We start from the raw sequence: 27,663 nt of genomic DNA, 5'->3' as shown, positions 1-27,663 counted from the left end.
AGAGAATATCGTTAGGAAGAATGGTGTTCTTCTCTCCAGTACAGCTCCAGAGACTTGAAGAATCTATGTTAAGGTGCATTGAAGCTGTTCTGGTGGCTCGTGGTGGCCCAGTACCTTAATAAGACACTTTGCTAGTTTTTTTTCTTTAATTGTCACTTGTCTGTATGTAAGTGCGTTATTAAAAATAATAATAATAATCATAACATCAACCTTTGAGCTCAAATACACTATATGGTTTGTGCAAACCTGACCATCACACCCATATGTGCTTGTTGAACATCCCATTCCAGATTTATTCCCCCTTTACTGTTATAACAAGCTCCACTCTTCTGGGAAGGATTTCCACTAGATTTTCCTCACAAGAGCATTAGTGATGTTGGTGAGGAGGTCTGGGGTTCAGTCGGTGTTCCAGTTCATCCCAAAGGTGTTCAGTGGGGTTGAGGTCAGGGCTCTGTGCAGGACACTCGAGTTCTTCCACTCCAACCTTCACACACCATGTCTTCATGGAGCTCGCTTTGTGCACAGGGGCATTGTCATGCTGGAACAGGTTTGGGCATCTTAGTTCAGTGAAAGGAAATTGTAATGCTATAGCGTACAATCACATCCTCTACAATTGTGTGCTTCCATCTTTGTGGCAACAGCTGGGGGAAGGAACACATCTGTATTAGGTGTCCACAAACTTTTGGCCATTTAGTATAGAGATGCTGTGTAGTTCTATTTAAACACTTTTTTCTAACAGTGAAATGTTTTTACATGTTATATTTTCCTTAAATATAAAAAGTGTCCATAAATGTGGTCACTATGCATGAAAGGGTTAATATAGAGTTAAAATATATGTGCAAATTGTAACGGGGGCGTCTCCTGTAAAGGCGGAGTTTTTATTGGTCGTTCCCTGGCAGGCCGCCGTAGTGACGCCATCAAAAGGTGACCCTAGAACCTTGAGGCGCTTTCAGTTATCTTTATAAACTGTTTAAACTACACAGGAATAATTCAGGTGAGAACCAAAACATTCTCCAGGATATTTACATGCGTGGCGAAATTTAAAGGGCAGGCATTATATTAAATCCGTGAGGAATACTGTAATAATCGTGTTATAATGGAGGCTATTCCTGTGAAACTGTGCTAGCGTGGTGTGCTAGCTGTTTAGTTAGCAGCAGGTGTTAACTGTGTGAGGGTTACAAGCAAATTCAATGTAATGATTTACTCCTCTTCATGTCAGCTTAGTGATTTGTATTCCAGTGTAAATGTGGGAGCTGAGGCACTGGAAGAAATAAAAACAATAGTATTAACTGTGTTTCTTTCATGCTTATATTACCCAGAATCCTCATGTGTACAGCCTGATAGTAAACAAAGGAATAGAAACCTGTCAAACGAGCCCAGATCAGTTAGACGTGATGTTTACTCTAACATGTTAAACTCTGCTAGCTTGTAGGTATACCTTTGTGACATGTGGTGTAATAAGAGTGCTTCTGTTCTAATAATTCATTATGAATAATGCAGTCTTTTCTTCCACAGGTGGTATATAAACAGAAGAAGCCCAACAGGATGGCCAGCGTAAGTTCAGTTAAATCCAGCATTATGTCTTGACTTTTTGTGTTAGCCATCTACGTCAGAATTTTAAACGACTACTTTTATGCGTTCATTCATCTTCAGTAAGCGCTGTATCCTGCTCGGGGTGGCAGTGAATACAGTCCCGAGAACACACACTGAGTGGGACGCCAGTCCATCTCAGGACACTATGAACATATTCGTACACATGTAGGGCAATTTAGAATAATCTGGCTATGTGCATGTTTTTGGGAAGTGGAACGAAACTGAATAACTTGAAGGAAACCCACAGTCACTAGGAGAACGTGAAAAAGTCCACACAGACAGTAACTGGGGACTCCGGAGCTGTGAGATGGCAGCTGTGCTGCCCTGAATACAGCACAATCAGACTGTAGCTTTGGATAATATTTACTCATCAACTGGAGCTGCATAATACATTTACAGTGTACTGCAACTTCAACTAACATCCAGTTGAAATCTGATCGTATATGTAACCTGTTTTGTTGAAATCTGATCATGTATTTCACCTGTTTTGTTGGAATCTGATCTTATGTTGAACCTGTTTTGTTGAAATCTGATCGTATATGTAACCCATTTTGTTGAAATCTCTTCTGTAAGTTCAGTATATCTGCATTTTTCTCTTCACCAGGCGCTCTGTTGCAGAGCCAGGGTGGTTACATACCTGCCAGGGCTTCACGTTCTTGTGCGACGCATAGCAGGAACCAGATGTTTCTCAGATGAGCGTCACATTAACGTCACACCACCAGATATGGGTAAGTGACCGGAATAGTCCTTCATTTTAAAACATGCAAGATGGTAATAAATGGTACATGTTTGAATGGTTTTGAATTCTCTCAGCGATTGGAAAATACAGTTTATCTGCTAAATCTTCTGAGGCCAAGTTTCAGTCCTGTGTCATCTTTTGTAAACGAGTCAGAAGAAATATTAAACCATAAGAGACTTGCATGGACCTGAAGTTAATACCACTGAACCATCTCATGTGCTCATTTCAAATCGAGCCAGTGTTGGAATAAATTAAATCCAGACATTCCAGATACATATATGACATATGTAGTACAAAAGGGTTACAGTGTCGTAGTGGGACTGCTCGGTGGCGCGTCGGTGAAGACGCTTCCTATGAACAACACCCTCGCCTCAGGCTTGCTCATTAGAGAAAAATCTCAAGTCTGTATCTATATCTGGATATCTGTAAAGCTGCTTTGTGTCCATTGTTTAAAGCACTATTTAAATAAAATTGAATTGAACTGAAACTACACCATTTTGCCAAACAATCATTCATTAAAGAATATGTTGTACCTTTTGTTTAATGTTGTGAAAGATCTGCGAAACAGGTTAGTTCCTGTTATTATTTATATTACAGCAGCTATGAACAGTCACTCCCTCACCAGCCTCTCTTTCTTAATATTAATAAGGCCAATAATGCAGCTTGTCATGTTACCAAAAAAAAAAAAACTACACTGAAGACCCATTGGGGAAAAAATTTAGTTACAGCGTTACCTCTGACTGTTACAAAGCACTGACACTGGAGACTCCTTCTGTAAATGCTATGTATATTTCCCTTCGCTGAAAATATTACTATATCAACGATTATATGTTTTTTTAATCAGTTCATGTGGAGCATCAGCCATACAAGTCCATGTGTATGTAACTATTGACTGTGGGCCTGTACAAATTCCTCCAGCTATTTGGAAATGTGGGATTTGCTTTGCATCTAGTGGGCTAGTTGTGTGGTAGTGTCCAGAAGGTTGTGAGTTTAAATCCCTGAACCATCAGAAAGAACAGAATTTAGGTGTTTATTTTTTTACTAGCACTTTTTACAATACAGATTGTCATCAGTAACATAAGTGCAGTGAGAATGGCATGGAGTGAAATCGTTTTACGTGAAATTGTCAAAGAATTAAATGTTTTTACTGCGCTGTTATCCAGGACCGAGGACGGTGTGGCCGGACGAGAAGATGGGTCCGTTCGGTCCTCAGGATAAACGCTTCCAGCTGCCCGGTAACGTGGGATTTGCCAGGCAGCTAGAATGCACGGCAGAGCAGAAGTCCGGTCCTGTGCATACAATACTACCGGACGTGCTGACAGCTCCATCTAACACAGAGAGGCACGAGTTCATCCTGGCACAGTTCATCACCGAGTTCCACGTAAAAAATCTTTCTGTGCTGTGCATGACATTCATCCACACCACTCCCATACACTGGAAATCCATTAAAATATTAACAGCAATTTTTTACCTTGTCCCGATGCTGTTACTATGCAGTCCCTTAAACGCTGCTCTCCTCTTTTATCTGCAGGAGAACACGGAGGCTTCATCGGCACACAAGGTCGACAGCGCGGAGGAGTATTTCAACCATTCCAGAGTGGAGTGTGCCATCCAGTCCTGCCCAGAACTGCTGAAAAAAGGTCAGTTTTACGCCGCTGAGGAGGGTAAACAGTATTGACCACTAGATGGCAGCATACACTAGTCTCTGTAAAGGCACACGCCCAATCCTTAAAATGGCATGCAAAAGTTTGCACACCCTCAGTACAAAATAATGGCAAATTCTTCAGTGTTGAGTGTGTTTGAATTTAGGTTTCACAGATGTTCCTTCCTTATTCCAAGTAACAAGCTAAAGGCCAGATAGTGAATGTTAAGATATTAGGATTCTAAATCTCCCTTCTGCTATTGTTAAAAGTGCTATACAAATTAAACTGAGTCGAAGCTAGAGAACAGAGAATATAGTAATAATAGAGAATATCTCACAATCTCTCGTTCTTTTCTTTTCCAACCCTTTCGATGTTGATCTGGTCTTATATTTTGGATTTTCAGGATGCACCCATTTTTGTTTTTGTTTTTTCTTTTAATAAAAAGAAGGGAGGCAAAATGTACTGTTCTGTATTTTTCTACATTTAACTACTCTCCTGGCTCTGTAGTTATTTCCTCACAGGCTTCTGAAGAATATCCTTTTCTTTATAGTTCCTTCAGAACTAAAACGACTCGGTTGTTAATGATGAAGTAAGGAGAAACATTAAGCGAGTTCAGCAAGTTACAGACGTCTGCTATTACACGTCTTGATATTTGAATATTTCCCAACCACGCAGACTTTGCGATGATGTTTCCTGAAGCCCCCTCCAGCAATATGATGGTGCTCACTGTAACACAGAGAACAGAGAATGACATGACCGCCTGGTCTGAGGAGGTGGACCAGGAGAGAGAGCAACTGCTGGCTAAAGTGAGTCTCACACACACACACACACATACACACGTACTTCCTGAATAAAACTGCAAAGAATATTACAACCAACCTTTAACTTTTGTGTTCTCTCCAAAGAAGTAATATTGCACATTTCATAGGCTTATGATCAAAATCAAAGTCAAACACACACACACACACACACACACACACACCATTCTTGATTCTTGATCAATTTCAGCAGCTTCCTATGAGTTGTTTCTAAAAGAACAAAACTTTGCAGTGCTGTGTTTGAGTAAACCAATAAAAATGATTGATCTATTCTATCCAAAACACACACACACACACTTTTAAAAGATGCTGTTGTTAAAAGTGGTAGTCTGGTGGATGTCGCTCTTAAATGCCATGCTTCTTTTCTTATTTATGAGCAGCAGAGGAAGGTTGTGACCTCCGATCGCGTCCAGAGCGCAGAGACAGTGTTTGGTCTTTACCTTTCTAGCACAAAGTCTCCATTTTTTACATTATATTCTCACTGCTTTTAGAAAGAAGGCATATTTAGGAAGTAAAATTCAAAGACAAGGATGTGGAGTCTGTATTATTGTGTTGCTGCATTGCTTAGGATCGTTTTGTCGGAAGGTTTCTGGGGCTCATATTGCAGCATGAGCGTTTGTTTACTCGTTCAAATTTTTCATGGCTGAAGAATTTACACAAAACTTTATATGAAGTCCAGACCTGAAGCCTTCCTCCTATTCAGAACACACAGACTGAGACGATGCTCCAGAATGAGAGCAGATACATATGTGTGTGTGTGTGTGTGTGTGTGTGCATACTTCAGCAGTGGGTGTTGCTCAGCTTTGCTCTAATTGGCATGATCCCAAACCTTATTAGGCGAATTGTTCTTTTGTTGTTTATCTTCTGGTATTTTCCGCCCACTGAAATTTTTGTTATTTTTCATATGACACACACTCAGATGCTTTCGCTGGATTTATCAGGACATTATAAAGTTTATACTGCTGTGTGTGCTGTGTGCAGTTCATTGAAGGAGCAAAGGAGATCTGCCAGGCGCTGCACACCGAGGGCTTTTGGGCCGACTTTATCGACCCTTCCTCTGGACTAGCGGTAAGTTTGCAATGGAATCAATAGCGGCTAAAAAGGTAATCTTGATTATTTTGCTCAATACTGAAATGAATTTAGGTTTATTATTTTACAATCAAGAGCTCAATCAATCATTCACACTACATTACTACTAAACTGTTCTGATTTGAAGATTTATCCATTTGAAAGAATATGACAGAGCTTCATTTTCTTAAAACAAAATGATAAACATTAAATATACACACACACACACTACAGTATGTCGAACAAATACATACGCATGAATGATGAGTTTGTGATTTAATGCAGCAGATTCAATAAACACTGATATTTAATGTTAGCAAAGCTAGCTTTAGGCACCGTCACCTATATCACAGTTAGTTCTGTTTACTTTATTGTGGAAGCCTAATATTTATAATCAATAAACCTTGATTAAGGCTTTTTGTTTGAATCATGTCAGTATTATAATGTATGAACTGCTCGGTTAGGATACGTGTTCCGTCTTATTTGCAAGTCACTTTGAATAAAGTGCCTTCAAAATAAATACATGTAAAATAATATTCAAATAAATTCCAATGTTAAAAAAAAAAATATATACACTCCTGGGCAAAAAAATTGAGCCAAGCCGAAAATTGGCAAATATTAAGCTTTTAATGGTCTTAAGAACAAATCATTGGTCAGAAAATGAGCAAGAATTAAATAAATGCACTTGTGAGATCTCCTGTGCTTCCACTCGCTAGTTTACTGGTTTGGGAAAAGCTAGAAACAGGGAAATTCACTTATATCATGATCGTGATAATGATTAAAATGTTTGAAGTAAAATTCAAACTAACACATGTCTGGGTGTTTCAAAATGTCAGAATGTTCAGAGTATCATTTCATGCCACATGCTAATTTCTAGAACAGTTCCTTAAATATATATATATATAAACTTTATGGAACTGTGTTAATGAGGAAATGAAGCAAAGCATCATATTCCTTATATGACGTGTAAGAGTTAGGAGTGCTGCACAGAACCCTTGAGCATGGCAGAGGGTTTCAGTCTCAGCGTTTCTCAACTCAAGGAGAACAGGGTCTCACATCTCACGTGTTATAGTAAATGGTGCTGTGTTACACCTTTTTTTTTTTTTCTTTCATCCCTCCACGTGCAGTTCTTCGGCCCCTACACCAACAACACGCTGTTCGAAACAGACGAGCGATACCGCCACCTGGGTTTCCAGATCGAAGACCTCGGATGCTGTAAAGTGATCCGTCACTCGCTGTGGGGCACGCACGTGTTCGTAGGAAGCGTCTTCACCGACGCGCCACCGAGCAGCCTCGTCATGAAGAAGCTGCAAGGAAATTAACTCATCAAGCACTTCATATCACAATATCCAAGAGCCCTGTATTGAAAATCAAGGGTTAATCCGGTTTCCGCGCTTGTGTGCTCGCTGTGCACGCAACCAGATCTGATCAATGGCACACAATTTCTCTCTCACCGTCAGATTTGCTGTAATCCCTATGGGGTGCTTGATTTATTTATTTTTGTAGATGATTATGACAAAGTGTAGAAAAGGTCAAATCCATGCTGCTTGATTTCTGTTTGAGAAATGTAAAAAAAAAAAAAAAAGAAAAATGCCTTTTCTTTTACTTTGACAGAAAGAGTGAAAACTGACGTTTGGCAGATTATACATGTATATTTTTTTTGTAGTATTTAGTTGCCGTAGGAACTAGTTGACCAGCTTTGAGTTTTAGTATGAATTAAATGATAATAGCGAGGGTTACATTTTTGCTTTTCATGACTCTAAATGAATTTGAGATGTTCTGAATTTCAGCTAAAATATTTAAAGCGCAAGACTCGCATGTCTGGAAATATGGTTTAGATGGGTGTAACAGTACAGTGATAACAAACTGGGAATATTTTTTGGGAACAATGTATAGATTTATCATCACAAGGATAAAAGATTGTATGCCACAGTGTAAGTCTATCACTAAAGATCATTTCTATCAGACACAACTCCGAGATCCTGCTCTTTCTACAACCATGATCCTCTTAGATAAAAAAAAAATATTCCAGCAATTTCCTTCTCATTATGTAATCAAAGAATTTAACCCTTGGATATGTCTCTGTAAATGTCATTTAATGTTATCCTTAATTTAAAAAAAAAGGAATAAACGGGTGCTATTTAGTTGTTTGGTTTATTATTTAATATAAATGTCTCTTTCTAGGGGTTTGTGTTATGGACTAAATTTTCTAAAACCCCTCACACACACACACACACACACACACACACACACACACACACACACACACACACACACACACACACACACTGTGTCCAGAAAGCTGCCTAGCCCGGGGCTGACCGAGGTCATCACTGTTAGGGCTTTTGTCAGAGAGGAGCAGATGCTCTTGCATTATTAGCATTCATTAAGCTAAAATGGTCTCGATCAGCAGATGGACTCCAATCGGTCTCCTCTGAGCTCGCAACACAATTACTTCAGCTGCTAAATTAAGTCTCTTCTACTTAGCAAACAGTAAAACAAAACATCATTTCTGTAAATGGCTGTCTCGCGTTCCGTCCTGACGAGGCGGTCAACTTTGTAAATCATTCACTAAACTTTTTTTTTTTTTTTTACAAATTATAAATGTAGTTGTATAATCAGCATGATATGTAAGCAAACTAAAAGTATAAAAGCACTTGATGCATAATGTGCTCTTTGCTTTGAGAACGTTTGAGAAACCAAAGTTGATATTAAATCTAGAAGATGTCAGAAAGGGAGCAAGCAAATGAAAATGAAAATCAATAAAGTGGCCAATAAGGAACATAGCAGAAGAAGACGAAAGAAGTCACTTTTAATTTCTCTTTTTGTTTTAAATTAAAATGCCACTGATTCACCCATCTAAGCCATTTCTCAGATCATATCAGCATTTATCTGCTGCTTGTAAGAGAGCTTTGTGCGACAGCTGAATATCAGGAGACGTCTGTGTCTGTGAGTTTGCCAGACTGTTTAATTTGGTTCCATTTACATTACATCAGCTGCTGCATGTCCATGGCTGCTCCTTGTTTTAATTATCCGCAAAAAAAACAGCATTTTTGTAGCATTAACTATCACACCAAGCCCATGTACAGTATGCATTGTGCACAGATGATTTCGCTATACAACACTATACAACAAATAAAAGTTAGGGATTGGTAGAAGTGGACGCAAATATTGACTAACTTAGAGCTGAAGTCAATGTATGTATGTATTTATTTATTTTTTTTTAATTGCCTTATTGTAATCAGTCTTCAGTCACATTTAAGAGGCAAAACATTGAAGAGGATTTTTTTTTTGTTCTAGTTCAATTTCTGCACACCACATCCTTATGATTTCTTTCTAGAAACACAAAAACACCACAAACCTTTATTTCATCCCTTGCATTAGTTAAAATTCAAACTTAGATTTTCTTAAAATTTCTAATTTTTTGACAGCACATGAGTAAGTCATGTCTTTGAGTAATGAAACTGAGTTGGTCATATACAGTGGTAATGCAAGTTTATAATAATCTGATGGTCAGTACAGATTTAATATACGTTACATCTATTAACGCATTTATCCATGTCTATTTCATAAAGAATATCCTTTCTTTTTACCAGCAGGACGTCCTGTTCATCAGCACTGATAGAGGAGACTTTTCTTTAACAAAATTTGTGATGAATCCTCTGTTAGGATTCTTGGATGCCTTCTCCTATTCCTCACACGCATACTTCCAAAACAGATTAAAACTTTGAGAAATATCCATGCATTTCATTTTTGTTGCCAAAGTGACTAACTGTTACAGTTAAACTCCAACATGCTGACATTATGAGGATTTAGTTTTTCTACTTCAGAGGCGTCCTAATGAGGAATGAATGCACTCCTGCTCACCAATCAGAAACAAGTATTTTCTGAGGTTATGGTGTAAGAGCTTTTAATCACCTTCGATGCTCTAAAAGTAGAACAAATGGCACTGCAATCCAAAGTCAGCCCCTGGCTACTGAACATGCCCGTCCCTGGTGTCTTATGCATGCAGATTAATATTTACTTTGTCTACCTTAACATTATCTTTACCTTTGAAGCAGCTCAGGTGGTTATAAATAAACAGTCATAGAATTTAAAGGGCAGGAATGGAAACGAGATTATAAAGGTGCAAATGTGTAAAAAATAGCAAATTAAGTAAAGCCCAGTGGAAGAATGGGTGAGGGTGCAATTTTGCAGAATGTGTATTACCTTGTCATTTTAATAAAAAGGGGCAGGATTTCAATCCTGAATTGTTACTAAATTGATTGTAAAAGTGTAAATAAAACAGAGTTTAGAAAGAAAGAAAGAAAGAAAAGTTGCTTATTTGCAATATAATTTACAAATCATAAATAAATGTGCTTTTCCAATCCTGTTTATAACACATCCTTGACCTGTGATGATTATTTATCCCTCTCTCTCCATCTCATGGCATTGCCAATACTTTATCACCTCAAGAAAAGCTGATGGCCGGTTTAAGACCTGAGGGCTCAAGAGCAGAACACAGTTTCCATCCATCCATTAAATAAATAAATCAATCAATCAACCAATCACTGCAATCAGATGCAGTTTCCCTGAACATCACTATAAATACAAAAATATAATTATTTAAATGAAGTTATGTACTTGGTCTACTCCATATGCGTGATGATGTAACATGGGATGTAATTTCATTACTTCTAGCTGCTCAAACTGTGATTGCTACCAAAAGTTTAACTTATCCACACTGTGCTACACACTCATTCATTTTGTGCTGCAAGTGGGTGACGTAAGAGATACGCAGTTTTAATCATATGGGGAGTTGTTAGGGAGCGGGAAAACGGTATGGGAAGGTTAAAAATAACTTAAAAGAGTGCCTAGAGTGTACACCCTGATGATCCGGGTCTTATCCTTCCAAATTTAGTCCAAAAGACAGTTTTGGATGAAGTAAAGATCTGGTGACTGGCAAGGCCACAGGTCAAGGAGGTATTAGCCAATGGTTTTGTCATTGAAAGGCTAAAGAACACGATCGTGTTTGGATCAGTTCCTGTCTTTATTGATTTGTCACATGGCCATATAAAGGCATCTCTCTCTCTCTTTCTCTCTGTCTGGCATTCAAATACAAAGTAGGCATGGTTCAAACAGGAAATAAAATCATATCCGGTGTGCTGCTTCAACAAAATCAGCATTGTGGGAGAGAAGCTGAATTAGAGTTGATTTTTTTTTCTGAAATAGGAACATTAAAGTTTATGGACCCACAGGAGTCAGGCACACAGTGCTCCAAATCTCAGAAAGGTGGTTAATAAAAGAATCGGGTGTGTTCAAATGTTTAAATCACTGCAAAAAATCTCATCTCATACAAAACTATAGTCCTTTGATTCACCACTCATATTGAGAATCCATTGTATTGGTGTTACAGTGAATACTGCTCCCTATAATAAATGGAAGTGTGGCACCAGAGATTAAGGTTGTCTTTCCGTTCTACAACGTAGGATGTGAAAGGCCACCATTATGATGCTGAGCTGTAGTTTTGATTGAGACTGATGGAGATGATTTCTTAAGGAAATAAGCCAACAATAGCAGGAAAAGAGACAAATATTGTCTCAAGTATTTCCTGGAAAACTACGATTTCTGCAGCGGTGCCCGAGGCCCGTCCTGGTGAACTACCACGCTGCAGAGTTTCAACTTTTAACACTCCTGAATCTAACACTCGGGTCCTTTTAAAAGCTGTGACTAACAGGGATCGGGTGTGTAAAATTACTGCTGGAGGAAGATCGCCAGGATTGCACGCCTGCTCTAATGCATTCACGCATGTGCCTGAATAATTTAGCGCACATAAGAAATGGGAGTCATTCATTTTTAATTGAGGTTAGAGATCTAGGTCAGGCACCCTGCTTGTTATCCTGCATTAGATCTGAATAATTCAGAAGATCAGCTTCAAGAGCTTTTCTTCAGGGTATGCCTATAATAGAATTGATATTTAATGCAATAAGTGCATGATTTTGGTGTTGAACATTTGTATAAAAACTCACAAAGTATTAAGCTGGTATATTCCAGTATACATAGTGTCAAATTATACAAGGTTAAGTTAATAATTTACAAAAACAACGTGTGCATGGGTTCATATAATTAAGAACCAATCTATGACCTTAGTATTATAAGCTTCTATCTCCCTTTCATTCTCAACCCATATAAAGCATATAAACACAGCATGGTTAAATTCTCAAATCAGAAGCTGTGTATTAATTTTCTAACACCAGTTCCAGCTGTAATGAGCAATAAGTTTATATTAAATGCACTATCTTTCTAATATGTTATCGTTTCTATAGTAACAGCTCATTCACAGGGACTTGTATAGCAGATACTCCACACAATCTAAGCCTAATAATAAACTGATTTAAAAAAAAAAACCAAAAGAAAAACACAATCATTGATATGGTAAGTTTTCTGTTAGATGTTGTTTATGTAACATTTATGGAAGGAGTCTCCAGTGTCAGTGCTTTGTAACTATAAGTCTGTTTCCAGACATGAGAAAGTCATCAGGTTGGAGGAGTTTGGGCTTTCTGGTTCCTCTGTAACATGACAAGCTGCTTTTTTGGCTCATTAACCTAAAGAGAACATAAAATTAACTAAAATTAAATAAAAATTTCATTAATCATTGGCAAAGCACTGTGGTGCAAGTCGAATAACACATTTAAGACCGTTTTCTAACAGTAACGCCTGTAAGCTTTGTATCTGGCGCTATCGCACCAACCCAGCGCGGATTATTTTCATAGAACGGTCTGTATGTTATTCTTTACTTTTTAATACTGCCACAGGGCTGCATGGGAGTGGCGCTCCATCCGCAGTGTGCTCCCGGGATAGGATCCAGATACACCTCGGCCACACAATGTGCTAAATTCAATAAAACATCTCATGTAAGAGTGACTTTATTAATAGTATCCATAGTAAGTCAATAAGAACATTTGAGGGTTTACATTAGTAAAGTACAAGATCTTGTTTAAGAAATACGCAGTGTGGCAATTGATGTTAATAGTTTCTATTCCTATGTCAGTGTCAGTTTCTGACCACAGCACCACTATTAGGTGGATACTTTTGGTTTTATGGACTCTTTCACAACCCAGCAGTGACACTGAAGTGTTTAAAATCCCCATCCCCACTCCACCTGATACACCCTAACCTTCACACACACACTACGATTTCAGTGACACTGCTGCGCTGAGAATGATCCACTATCCAAATAAAATCAGGTCAGTGGTGGTCCCTTTCTATTGACTGGTGTGATGGAGGATGGCAAACACACCGTGCATAGCAACAGAAAGCCTACAGTCAGTAATTGTGTACTTGGTATATAAATCGACCTCTACGGTGGAATTATAGTATAAAATGGCCAGGATATAATTTGACCAAATTGCATAGGTTTCTGAAAAACAGGTCTTGGTCACTTTGGACCTTAGTGTAAATGAATGTCAAATTAATTTACATTTACTCACACACCATTCTTGGGTTCAGAGAATTCAATAACTCAAACTAATGCAGCTTATAATTATTGTTTAAAAAAAAGGTTAGTTATTGGAGAAATCCTCTTACAAACTTGAAAAATCTGATCCTGTTTCTGCATAATTTCACTTAATATTTTAAATACTAGATGAAGCATTTGATCTGCTTGTTGCTATTACTCAGTAAATTCAGCGTCAGGATATGCCGCAGTGAACAGGAGAGCCTGGTGTCACAGGTCTGCTCCGAACAATGGAACATACACATAACTCGACTCCGAGTGCTTTCCTGTTTTCAGAGAGCAGCTCAGATTGACTGGCACACTGTAACTCCGGAGTGCCAGACCCTGTTGTTCTTGGGTGGTGGGGGAGTTTTGCTTTTGCCTTTTATCATAGTTTAACCAGTGATGTAAAACTGCACCAAAGCCCATGAGCTAGAAAGGGCTCGAACGTTTCCCATATTCACTGTGAACCATATTCCTGAACTCTGCATGTCAGCTGTAGATCAGATTTGTTGATGTATTACCAGATATGACCAGATATTTAGGACCAGAATATAATGTTGTAGTGTTGCCTTTGTAGATGAATAATTCACACAAAGACTGGGACACCAATGTGCAAAATGTACGTTTGCTTCTGGTAGGTTTGCACCAACTTTATCTAGGTGAACTTTTACCTGAAAATTCATGAGCCGTGGTCTTGTGAACCAAAAGAAACCAGTTACACTAGGTTTTGTGTTTTATCTCTGCCTGCTAGGATATTCTTATTAATAATATCGGCACCTCTTTTAATAGCAACACATAATATTAATGGCCAGTGTTAGCATGGCTAGTGGTTGCTATAGCAGCAAGGAAGTTAGGAAAGAGAACCCCATGATATCATAGCATTTCACCTTGTATAACTTCAAGAACACTATACACCCAGCTGATAAAGGTCTTCCATCTAAGATGTGCAGTTTCTGAACAAACTGTGTACTGTGCCACGATTTGGGACCAAAGTGCATCACTACTTATTCGCTACTGTAGGTTTTAGTCTGCTATTCACATCCAAAAGCATATTGAACGCAAGTCCATGGCATTCAGAACAGCTCACACTGAACCACCAATGGATGCAGAATACCTATTTTGCACTGTGCCCTACTATAGAAGATACTAGACTGATGAAACTGATGATCAAATCCACTGTAGTGAAACAGGAAACACAATGTTCGAATATTTAGAAGGTTAAAATCTCTACAACCCTTTCACCCAGTCAATATGTGATTAAGGTGCCTGATGTAGTAATTAGCATTTAGCAGTCCTCCAAAGCAGTCATGCAGTGCAGTACAGCAGGGGTCTATGCAGAACAGCTTGGCATTTTGTGTTGATCCTTCCCAGTGGTCTTGAGCGTAATCCAGGCCTTTACCACGACCTGTGCACCCTTTCCATTCAGCTCTGTGGGATCTGCTTGGTAATCCTGTTAGCGCTCTCATTCACTCGCAAGAATTTCACTCAATTAAAGAGTGGATTAGAGCTTACAAACAACAAAAAGCCCGGAACTGCTTACAGATACTAAAGAGAGCAGGGTCATGTTTAGAGAAGGCAATAGGGAAAAAAAAATGTGGCAAATGAGCTGTAGTGGCCTTTTATACTTCACATTCAATTTTAACTTTTAATTGCATTTCCAGCTAGCATAATTGATCTGTTCAAATTTCTGATTGCTAAACTAATGTGAAACATACATGTAGTGTAATTTCTATTAATATAATGTTATACATTCTGCACATACTGTATTTATTATAGACTGCAAATACCAGTACGTTTGGCAGCAATTACAGCTTCGAGTCTTCTTGGGTAAGTTCCTGTAAATTCTTGGCAGATCCTCTGAAGTTCAGTCAGATTGAATGGAAAGCGTCTATGAATCTTCAGGTCTCTCCACATATGTTCTATGGTGTTCATGTTTGGGCTTTGACTGGGCCACACAAGGGCATTCAGTGACTTGTCCTAAAACCACCCCAGTGTTGTCTTGGCTTCATACTTCAGGTCATTATCATGTTAAAAGTTGAACCTGCATTCATTATTCCCTGAATTTTGCAGTCTTCCAGTCCCTACTGCTGAGAAGCATTCTCATAGAATTATGCTGCCTCCACCATGTTTCACCATAGTGATCATGTGGTCAACTGTTGGCCCATTCAGACCAGAGAATCATTTTTCTCTTGCTCTCAGAGTCTTTTAAGTGACTGCCATATGCCTTTCACTCAGGTGCAGCTTCTGTTTGGGCACTGTACCATAAAGGCCTCATTGATAGAGTATTTCTGAGATGGTTGTCCCTTCGGTAGGTTCTCCCATCTCTGACTTCTAAAGCTCTGTTAGAGTAACCATTGGGTTCTAGGTTACCTCCTTGACCAAGGCCTTTCTAGCCAGGTTACCGAGTTTGGCTGGAAGGCCAGTTCTAGGTCCTGGTGGTTCCAAACTTCTTCCATTTCACAATGGTGGGTCCCTCTGTGCTCCTGGAAACAGTCAGTGGTATAGAAATGGTTTTATACCCTTGCTCAGATCTATGTCTCAACCCAATTTGATCATGGAGGTCTATGGAAGGTGCCTCAAACTTCGTGGCTTTGTTTTTGGTCTGACATGGACTATGAAGTGTGGGACCTTTCACAGTTCACACACACACACACACACACACACACACACACACACACACCTTTGATTCTAAATCTCACCAACTCTCCATCAGGCTCTTCCTCTAATGTCTCGGGACACTACAGGGAACTTACTGTCGTCGTGATGGAAATCCTTGCATCACTTTTACACTTACATCATGCTCCGTCTGCACCCCATAAATCACACTGAGTCTCCTCCACCCTTCAACTTCTCACACTGATAACAGTCACATGATGTCTGTATTTCCCTCAATACAAGATTGTTAGGACAGTTAGCACTGTTCAACAGTTATTTCTGTATTTGCTGCAAGCATAGAAATAGCAACACGATCACATACTGACCTCTCCTTTTCAGAATTGTCCTTGAGGTACAACCTTTCATTTACACAATAGCTGATTGAGTAAATTGAAAAAGAAATAGGCATCTTTTTGCCAAAGTTTGTGTACACATCCACACTTTCTAGTGCAATAACAATGTAACCCAGTGTGCTACTATCATCCATATGTCCAATTTTACTCACTAAAAGGATACTATCTTGAGTTAATCAAACAATATTGGATAAAATAAAAAGGTTAAATGCAAGGCAGCACCAATATTATGGAAAAAAAAAATGAAAAAGCTAGACATTTTACACCATGGAGGCAAACTGGAGCAGTTTTACCTTAGTATACTTATAGTTTACTCAAAACTACAGTATGCATTAAATTACTATAGATTCTGGAAACAAATGTGGCACCTTCTGATAATCACATTTGCTGCACAGACACAGCCATTGGTTAGGATTTACCCAGCAGAATAGTTTCTAATTATACCTTCATGGTGTTCTGTGAAGTTCCACCAAAAAGACACCAAACTTCACCACAAGGTTTACTGCTGCATTATTTTCCAAACGAATTATCACTAATTATCACTGGTCATCAAGGCAGTGCTTCCTAATCGTATCCTGGTGCACTCTTCACAGTGTAATTGTTCATTTCCCTGTTCAAACACACCTGTCTCGGCTTAGAAAGGGCTCAGCTTCCTTGGATCAGGTGTGTAAGAGCAAAGAAAACAAAATGTAGACTGTTTGGTAAAGACCACCGGATTTGTGTTACTCCCCATTAAGTACTAGACAATGCATATTTGATATCCATACTAGTATAATATCAAAACTATGCCTACGTTTGCCCTAAAGGCAGACGGTTGATATTTTCCACACAGCTAGCTAAAAAGGCTTGTGATTGTTTCCATCTCTGGTCAATCCCTTCTGAAGCTGTGCAGCAGCAGTACTTAAAATCTCAGCATGGCCATAATGAACAGGATATGCAGTCACGCCGCCAAACAATAAGGGTCATTCTTTGGACTCCAGATGAGGTACCTGAAGTCTAGCCATGCAACAGATCAAGATCATTAAAATCATGTTATTGCTCATCTGGAAGGCGAGGAAATGTGACTTGGACTAGCAGGAAACATCAACTTAAGAAACAGGATTAGTGTTGGTGGATGTAGATGTATATCAGGCGCCATCATCAGCTTTGCAGTGAAAGGTGAGCAAGTTTATTTTAGTACAACTGGTCTGTACTTAATTGCAAATATATCATAATATACACAAGATAACTTGGATAAAACGGTTAGATTACAATTCGTATACAAATGTTCTCATGTTGTTTTATAAAAAATTTTCTTCCAACCCATTAGCTGTTTTTGTTTTTTTTTGAGGAGCAAAATCATCCATTAAAAAAAAGAAAAGAAAAAAAGAAAAAAGCGGTATAGGGACCTGTTGAACACCCAGGATCCGAGTCTCAGTTAGATTGTAACAGGACACCTCATGACTGAACAAAGTGGACTTCATTTTCAACTCAAAGTCCATCTGTAACACAAGTGGCATCAGGTTTTCACCTTTGACCCCAGACTTTAAGCACAACAGGGGTCGTGTTCCTCCATTCTATCCCGTTGGCCATTTCTAAGCAATAAAAAATTGTTGTAAATCTTTGGGGCCATGAAACAAGACTTAAACCTGTCCAAACACAAGTCTACGTTTTGACTTATCCTCCGAAAGGAGAAACTGAAGGTTCACAGGTGGTCTGTCTTCCCTTTTGTCCCAAACATAATTAAAATTGCATTATTTCTTCTACAAGAAGAAATGAACCACCATGCTTATGTAAGGCCTAACCATAGCAATTTAACCCTTCTAACCAATCAGATTTGAGCATTCATCTATGCAGTGTTATCATTAATATTTCAGTTTGATTGACTTCAGCACACCATCTTTGCTCTCAGGCTTCATCGCAATTGTTATTCTGCAAAGCCAGAGCAGGAAGAGAGGTTGGGGCGATTCTGTTTTCTTTCTCGCCACAAGGACTAAGAGATAACACAGACACAGACTGCTAAACTAACACACTGTGGCCTTTTCTCTATCTCAGTGTAAGTTAAAATAGCGGACATAATCTGACCAGCAGGAATTGACGAATCACAGTTAATATCACTGGTTGAGGTTATACTCATGAGAGTGGAGAGCTCTTTAGAATAGAAAAGGACAAATATTTCACTCCATAATGTGTAGATGGAACAATGTTAGCATGAGGAAAGGCTGAATGGAAAGCAGTGAAATATTTCATTACGACGGACGACAATGAGACCTGAGTGATGATCAAATAGCTTTTCCAGTGATTCTGTTTCAAAGATAATTCTTAGTCATTCTTTTTTTTTTTTAATATGGATCATCAACAGTGAAGCAAATAACAACTTCTAGGGTTTCAAAGAGACTTTACACTTTAACAGAATGGCAAATTTTACTGTGTTCTTTAATATATTCAAAAGTATGTACACTCATTTACAAAAAAAATACAAACTTCTTTAAAAAAAAAAAAAAAAAATTGTATCAAACTTGGCATACAGCTTAGCACGTAGAACATGATTCATGCACAATATTTTGGTCCTGCAGGGTTTTTCTGTTAGGCACACTCCATTTTATGCACAATGTGTAACTGGCACGGTCTTCTTCTATGGTACGCGATTACCTGAGCGACACTGAAGACACGAGAGATTGTGTTAGCCCTTCTGTTAACTATGGGTAACGATCATGCCCTTTGTTTTACAGAGTCAAAAAAAAATTGCAGTTTATGGAACAAAATGTTCCATGCTTGGCATTTATATTCTGAAAGGAAACAACTTCTTTCCAGTCCTGGGCAGTTCGCCTAAACAAATCATAAATCCAAAACGAACAATAACACTGTAGCTGCAAACACTGCACGTTTTTTTTTTTTTTTTTTTTTTTTTTTGTTTATGAGCACCGACAAAGCGATGAACTGGTAACATGTCACAGTAACATTAATAGCCTTCAGCGGAATGTCTAGCACAGATAAAATAAACCCACACAAAGGGTAAAGGGCCACATACACCGTTTATACCACATGAGCCACCAGTGGCTTAAAAACGGATTCAAAATTTAACACGAACACTACGATTCTCAACATGCGTATCTTACACATACATCTGTACACAAGTGCTTTATAACAGTTGATGATGAATGATTATAAAACATCATGTGACAGCAAAATGAAAATGATAAATAAGTGCAGCACGTTAAGGCTTTTTTTTTTTGTTTGCTCATGAAGAAACGTTCATGACTGAAAAAAAATTGTTGGTGGGTTTAAAAGAATGTTCACACGGGTTGCACTCCTAGGTTCATGTGGTGACCTATTGTTTACGTATTGCGCTTTAATGTCAGCGTCCTACCAGACATGTATGGTAAAAGAAATAAATACATATCTAAATTATGATTCATGGCACAAAATGTACAGTTTTGTTTCCGTTTAACAATAAATATGATCCCGGATTCCTCCGCCGGTTCCTCCATATACTCAGTGTGGTAAAAGGCAGAGGCCTACATTTTGACAGGTTAATACATGCTGCTCATGAAGCCTGAGCTTCAAAAGTCTACTTTTATACAAGAATGACTTCTTATACATAGGATGCTTTAGCAGCAAAGGTAGCAAAGAAAACTGTAGAACAGCTGATGAAAAACAAATTACACTTCATTTGCAGGAGGTTGATCTAAAAATTGATCCAGCCACAGTTTTTTTTTCCAGTTATTGCTCATTAATGCATAAACCACTGTTTGTTCCTCTGTTTCTTACCCCTCATGTTCTTTCCAGCTCAAAAGGATCCACTGTAATTTGTTACTAGAAGTGTAACACTAAAATAATGTGAGTTTAAGGTCTTAAAAATGACTAGTGTTTGTAAATCCTAATCAAAAAGGGCTTTGAGGCTGGCCATTACCTCCGCCACTTATCCATGTTGCCATCTCGACACCCATGGGAAGGGCTGTGTGTTACGTTAAAGCAATTTCACAATTGTATTACTGTAATATCTGAAGCAAAGAACCAGGTTAGTTGATCATCCATTAACAAGCAGTGCACAGTAAAGGATCAGCCATGGCTGAGGAGGAGGATGAGGATGAAGGAGAGGAGCAGTGTATGATCCAGAGCAGCATGGTTGCTGCCATTCAGGGGTGATGTAGTGGCAAAGATGGCGTCCGTTTCATTCCTTGGGAGAGGCATGTTACAGATGTTTCCCTCACAACAGGAAACACACACCTGTACGGACAAATTAGAAGGATAAAACAGGATCAAGAGACAGATGTAGGGAATAAAATAGGAGCACACACTAAACAAATACTAAACATAAAAACGTTCTACACTAGCATTTTAAATTAATATAAGCTTAGGTTTTATAGATAAGCTTCAGGACCATAAAACCCAACTGAATTCCTGTAAATTCTAAATGAGCTTAGAAAGAGCTTGTGGTTGCCATTTCCTCACATCCAATAAGATCTGTCCACTGTGTATATGGCTATCTAGTGCTCAGATATGGCAATCTGTGAGCTCAGGTATGTGGAAGAGGGCAGATAGCACTTTAGAGTGTATTCAGCTTTCATGTGAGGTTGCATGAACAACAGTTTGAAAAGATGCCATAGCTGGCTTCACGTATCTCAGAGGAAGACTTCATCCTTCCCGGGTAGTAGCTATCGTGTGATGGGTGGGAATTGGCGAGTGACCAAATTGGGAGAAAATGGGATAAAAAATTGGCGTATATTAAATTCACTCTAAATGTACATTTTCTTTCAAGCAAATTTATCCTTTATCCTGTTTTTAAAAGTTATACCTGAACATCCCTTCAAAACAATTCTGATACTAGAGTTTGAGATGTTATCAACCTTAAACTTTCCTTCAGTGGTCAATCTGACTATTTTTGACAAATACACATTAGGTTTAGTAGTCACGGATTAAACCATATACATAATGACATGTTCCAGTAGCAAGAAAATGTCAGGAAGATCCCACTAAAGATCAGGCTAGCTAACGAGCCAGCATTAACAGTGCACTTAAACTCCAAAGATTCATCTGAAACAGAAACCAACTGCCTTCAATTCCATGCTCGCTTATAAGCCAGTTGTTTTATCAGGCAGCACTCTGATAGCTATGAAGTTACCTGTAAGAAAATGGTTTTTGGATAGCCTTCAAAGTCTGCATGCTACATGCGCTAACTGTCACTATCCCTAAAAGTCTGTTTGGTAAGACGGAATAAAATATTATTGGGATGACAGAACAAATATTCTGTGTTTAGACCAGTACTTCCTTGCTGGATATACAGTGTAATCTTAAATCTTAATTAGAAATAACTTATTTGCCCATAAACTGTTTTGGACACACCCCAAGTCTTTGTGATTATGACTGTAAGAGTCAGAAACTGAGCCATCTAACAAAACCTGTGTAGGATTTGTGTAGAACTCTTGGATTTGTCTAAGAACACTGGCAAAAGTCACCAGCTAAAACTAAATAGCTTATTAAGATTAGTAAGAAGGTGTTTACATTTAAAAAAAATCATCTTTTTTTTCTGTCTTCCTGTCAAGATCCAGTACTTGCCTTGGCGACTACACTCCACTGCTAATGTGCAAGCTTTTCTAATGTTTGTTCAAAGTCTGTTTCATGAGGCATAAACCAAAATGAATTGCTTTCGGACAAGGCAACTGGAAAATGTCTGATTAGCTTGAATATTGATGTTGATCAATATTCCAGTAGAACAGTAACTTTAACAAGCACTTAAGATGTTTAAAAAAAAAGGAAAATGGCTCCTCTTTATAGCAGCAGCTATATATTTATTGCTGTGATGAAATAATTGTTGACCATTTCGCAATTGTCGGAGCGACAGCACAACGGCCACAACAGCGCTAACAACACTGCGTGACTACACTGTCTTCATACTCTTGTATTTCGTGAAAGAAACAGATCTCTTTGTTTTCTACTCATTCCTTGCCAGAATAAGCGTAATCTCTTGCAGGTGTGTATGTATTTATTTGCCTACTGTAGCTTCCAATAATGAGTAGTTTCTTTGCGCTGTTGGTCGATCATCACTGGATACAAGCCAAAAGCCATTTTCTGATGGCTTTGACTACACATTCTTGTTAATATTGAATGCCCTACTGCTGAAAAGTAAAGCCAGCAAACGCTGACCTTCGACTGCCTACTTTACTGCTGCAGCGAACGACTTTAAATCTTGGGGAACTCCCTGGTCTGTCTACTGTTCTGTCATTTCTTCTTTCTTGTTCAAACCTCCTGTGCTGCACTAAGAGGCAAGAGATAAGCTACACAATGAGCAACGGTGACGGGGAGAAGCAAAGCTTTCAGCACAGATTAAGCAGGCTGCATGCTTTGGGCAGATTGTCTAACTGGCATCTCGCTCTTCCGGAGTGAAATCACTCAGCAAAGAGTTAAAGATTAGTGTAAAGTGGTTGTGAACTGTGCTGTGTCCTCCATGCTATGGGGATGGACAGGATGTAAACTTGTATCTTCAAGTAAACTAGTGTTAATAAGCATGCAAGCTTTAGAGTGATCATGTGGAGAAGTCTAGTGTTTTACACTTTAGTCCAAAATATAGCGATCAAGGACCATGTTTAGATGAAAACGTTGAGTGGGACGTACCCTGTTTCCTTCATGGTCCATGTCAGTGCAGCCGGTAGTGAGACAGTCGTCCAGTGCGACACAGCGCTTCGTCACCGACACCGTGTTTCCACCCCAGTCCAGCTTGTGATGTGTATAACAATATTTAGTCTCTACAGTGGAAAAAGATTCGCGCACAAAAATAACCTTTTCAGCATTTCTGTTAAAGGGTCAGTCATATTTCAAGATAACGTGTTGCGACTCCCTTGTACATTGCAGCTCAACACTGAAAGAAAGTGCAATTTAAAAGATGGATGATGAGATTTAAGTCATTAACAGAGTGCTGTAAATCAACTCTGCTTTCTTTGTGACTAAGACTGTTCAGGGCCAACATTTAATAGTTGAGAAAGGCATATTTCATTCACTGTACATCATGATCATGGATATATGATGACTAATGCACAAGTTAAAGCCCTGCTAATGTAATGTTTCTAACTAGAAATGCTATGAAAATGAGGGAATCATTCAGATGTACAACAGGCCCAACATATCATATCTACACAGAAGTTATTCCTAAAAAAAATGCAAAGAATTAAAAACAAAAAAAAAACTTGCTTTATGGGGAAAAAAGGAGCTGGATGGTCTTACCTTGTGGGCAATACACATCTGGTGCCCAGCGATTACACTCGTAATTGTCAGCCGCTTCCTCACACGTAAAACACTTGAATCCTCCTGGATATGGAGTAGCTGTGAGCAGAGCGAGGGCAAAAAGTGGACTTAGTCTCTAACCTGGACTAGGCATTTAATTAATATTTTCTACTTTTCCAGAAAATAATTCCTTTTAGAATCAAACTGTGACTCGAATCTCAATATATACATAGTGAAGCACTGCAGATCAACAATCACTGTTGAGGTTAAGGATTTGGTTTAATCTTATCTGGAAATGGATTTCCAAATATAATAATATAATAAATAACAAATATAAATTTAAGTCACACCAGGTCAACATTTATAGCCTGAAACCTAGAGGCTGTAAGAGAGATGGCATTTTAATTTTTAATGTCGTGCTACACAACTGGATTTTCTTTTTTTTTTTTTTTTTTTTTAGATTAAGCCTCAAGTATATTTGGGTGCTCAATTTATTACTATTAAATGATCTATGACAGGGGTTCCCAAAACAACCCCAAATAGACAGTATACATTTTTTCTGTGACCAAGCCTTGACCACCCTACATATTTTATTCCAGCTTTATAATTTAGCACTACTGTAATGTTTACACTGCTTGACACATCTTTACAAAAAGTCAGGATGTGTGTGTTTGAAAATGTGTATCTCTCTCTTTCCACCGTCACATCAAGCTTCGCACAATGCATAAGAAATAAAACAGGACAGGGCGTGAACAGAGCCAGACCCCGTTTCATCTGGTTTCCAAGTCGCACTGTAAAATGTTTAGCAATTTCATTCACAGAGACGAGCTCTGTTACTACTCAAAACCTTCTGCCGTTGTTGTGATCGTCATGAGATGTGTCTAAAATTAAAAATTCTGAATTTACATTCAAAGGTATTTACTAATCTAGAAAATCTAGAAGAAATGGCACACAAAACAGACCTTTCAGTAGATTTGAAGGCTGCATGTGAGGTTTTTAGAATTCAAACACTGACTGAAATAGGAAAATATAATTGTACAAAAGTATGCCATTTGAGACAATGCTAGTTTGTTTAGTGGAGGTAGACAGATGAGTAATTTTGTCTATTTTTATTTTATTAACTATGCTCGTGCAGGGGATCAGGATAGTGAACAAGACTAAAATAGAACATACAGTCCATTTAAATGTGGCTTGTTCAAATGTGTCTCACAGTAAAACTTAAATATTAGCACACAAAATCCATTTTCATAGTCAGAGAGATATTTCTTTTATTATTAAAGTGCAAAATAAATTACAACAAAAGAGGACATTGAGACATCTCTCATGATCCCATTTGTAAATCAAGCGACCCCTAGTTTGGGAACGCCTGGTCTATGACAACAGTGATGTTTACTTCATTAAATAAATGCTAATTTTTTATTTTATTTTTTTTTTAAATCAGCATATTATGAAATTATTTGTTTAAATCTGGTGACAAAAGCACTTGGAAAATACTAACAGAGGCTTCCATATTTTTCATCATTTAACATTTGGTATGAAACTGAAAGCTTAAAGAGGAAGCGATCATATTTCCTAAATGGTCTCAATGGAGAAAAATAAGTCAGTGCTCTCCATCTGTTGTGTTGAAACATAGGTCTGGGGTCACACGTCCATCAGCACATTGATGTATACACTATGTATAGCTTTTTTTCCTCCAAATGGAGTTAGCTGCGAACATTGTGAAGGCACGCGTGAGCTACTGTACTGCTCGCCATTAGACTCGTTCAGGTTCTGCTTACTCTAATCCATGGAGGTCTCACATCCCAACTACTTATCTTCTAGCAAAAGACACACACACCTAACAAGACATGATATCTCTAGCTGTATCCTTGAAAGTAGATATGCTACTATACTCATCTTGGGAGGACTGGATTAATGAGTATTGATATGGCTCTGGGCATCATTAACCTGGGATTACTAGGGTTAGGGTTAGGGTTGGAACATTCTTTTCCAACTAAAAGTAAAGGTGTTGGACAGCAAGCATGCATTCAGCTCATCATCCTGATCACACAATAACGACTGTTGAGCATGGCATTGAACTTCAGCCCAAATAACTGAAATAGACATCATGCTCAACTAATGACTAATCCAACAGATCTCCAAGTGCAAATCATAAAAAGCATGAGGACCAACACCCTACAGAGTGAACACCAAACTGACCAAACACTGAGTGGTTACCATCATTTGCTTTTAATATTTCACCTCATATCAGAGAACCTGGTCCTGCATAAAGCGAGAGAGATCTGGCTTGAGGGTATTAACACAGTTGATGAGCAATTCTGAACTTGGCCAGGGATCAGAGGCTCACCGAATCAGAGGACACGGACACGTCATGAAAATCCACTGGTCAGGAAAAATGATGCGTATACAATCCAGAGCTCAAACAAATACATCTGTGTTTATCTGTGTAGGCTGCATGTTGCAAATTAGGTCTAATATCTGTCTTCAGTTCAAAGAGGACTATGACATAAAAGAGTCTTTAGGTATTGTAAATAAATACGGTTGTGGGAATTAGCATCAGAAGAAACATGAGTTACAGCCTTTAGAAACTGATGTGATTACTCTTTAAAACACCAAGTTAATTATACCTTGTATGTTTATGACAGAAACCTATGATATGATGGACCCTTTTTAGAAATTTTGGTTCAATCAGCAGGATACCTGTATCAAAGCTCTGCGTATCAGCAGATACCCGACACCAACATCGTCTTAGCAAGCAAGCGAACTCACTGCAAGCTTCTGTTACCAAATAAACATCAGAGGTATGATGCTGATCTAAGAATATTGGTGACCTCTGTTCATGCACAAAATCTGTCATGGTCAATCAACACACACATTCACAATATTAGATACAGCAGTGGATCAGAAAATGACGAGTCTGATCCAGACACAGATACTGACGTGACGCTAACCAAACCTAGTTAGCGGCTTTGGGAAAGCAAAATGAAAACTTGCTGGAGTCAAGTTGCTTTTCACCAACTTACATGAGACAAACTGTGCTGTATTAACACTCCAGCTTAATAAAAGACTTAATCAAACAGTGACATGAGACAGCTTCCAGGATCTGGCAGAAAGAGTCTTCTTTCATTACTAGCCAAATGAGATTAACGACCATGACTACCAGCTGAGACGTGACAAACTCATTTGTCATGTCCGATACAGAAATATCACTGCTCACATGCATGGCACTAGCCACAGTCTGATCTCAACAGCAACTGGGCCAAGATTTTCATGCTTATCTGAGGCAGCTGTTCCCCTTGGATGATGATCAAAGAATCGTAAAAGATGACGGAATAAATTGCTAGGGCGCAAATGTGTAAATGGTAATCATGTGCATGATTCCTTCAAAGAACATGGGAATTGCATTTTTTTTTTTCAAATGCACTGGGCTATTTGTCGAGTTGAGTAATCTAAAAGTGTCTTCCCTGCCCAGACATTTCAGCTAATTTTTTTTTTAGTTTGCCATTATTCTTTCATGTTCTCACAAATGCCATAGGTCCAATGAGAAAGCCTCAAAGATGTGTTGCAATCACAGGGCATTGGGAAATATTACAAAATGGCCCTTTAATTAATTTACACAAGAGATTCAGTCCAAGTAAATCAGCATTAAAACTCTTATCTGAAGCATTTTTGTGTACACAACTTAAATATGTGACTTTTTTTTTTCTTATTTCTCTTTTGACTTCATTTCTTCTTTACTACACAACACCTTTTTTTTTTAGACAAAGATGAGCAGAGTTTTACACCATTTAATTTCTGCTCAAACACTTGTCTATCTTTGTCTTGTTTCTTTATTAATTTAAATAATTCTCTTTTTCTTGTTTTCTCTTTTTTTTTATATATATATATATATAGGAACATTTTTGTTTTGTGGCCAAGAAAATCAGCATGCAAGCTTTCTGTTTTGGTCTCTTGGCCAACGGCGCTCTGAAAAGTCAGCCTCTTTAAGCTCTATACTGTAATCACTAACAGGTGAGACTAGTCACAATTAACAAAGAGAATGTAAGATAACCACACCCACTCCTTAGTGATGACTCCGCCCACAACAGTGACAACTGAAACCAGCTGTGCACCGTTT

General features: G+C 38.4%; 2 protein-coding genes across 2 annotated transcripts in view; one reads left to right on the top strand and one right to left on the bottom strand.

Annotated features, from left to right (window-relative positions):
• The first annotated feature begins 892 nt into the window (after positions 1–892).
• mmadhcb (metabolism of cobalamin associated Db) lies at positions 893–8,005 on the top strand. The gene is made up of 8 exons (XM_026927827.3): positions 893–994; positions 1,516–1,554; positions 2,198–2,321; positions 3,496–3,713; positions 3,864–3,972; positions 4,651–4,781; positions 5,775–5,861; positions 6,989–8,005. The coding sequence occupies exons 2-8, from the start codon at positions 1,546–1,548 to the stop codon at positions 7,181–7,183; spliced, it is 873 nt and encodes a 290-aa protein (XP_026783628.2). The 5' UTR covers positions 893–994; positions 1,516–1,545; the 3' UTR covers positions 7,184–8,005.
• Positions 8,006–18,742: 10,737 nt separating this feature from the next.
• Positions 18,743–27,663, bottom strand: part of lypd6 (LY6/PLAUR domain containing 6) — a 28,921-nt gene continuing 20,000 nt past the window's right edge. Inside the window, exons 3-5 of the mRNA XM_026928312.3 lie at positions 23,547–23,645; positions 22,941–23,071; positions 18,743–20,555 (exon numbers count right to left, since the gene is read on the bottom strand). Of these exons, the coding sequence (XP_026784113.1) occupies positions 20,388–20,555; positions 22,941–23,071; positions 23,547–23,645 (398 nt within the window). The 3' untranslated portion in view covers positions 18,743–20,387. The remainder of the gene's footprint in view (positions 20,556–22,940; positions 23,072–23,546; positions 23,646–27,663) is intronic.

Source organism: Pangasianodon hypophthalmus, chromosome 5 (assembly GCF_027358585.1).
Source record: "Pangasianodon hypophthalmus isolate fPanHyp1 chromosome 5, fPanHyp1.pri, whole genome shotgun sequence".
NCBI lineage: Eukaryota > Metazoa > Chordata > Actinopteri > Siluriformes > Pangasiidae > Pangasianodon > Pangasianodon hypophthalmus.
This window is presented reverse-complemented; position numbering and strand designations above follow the sequence as displayed.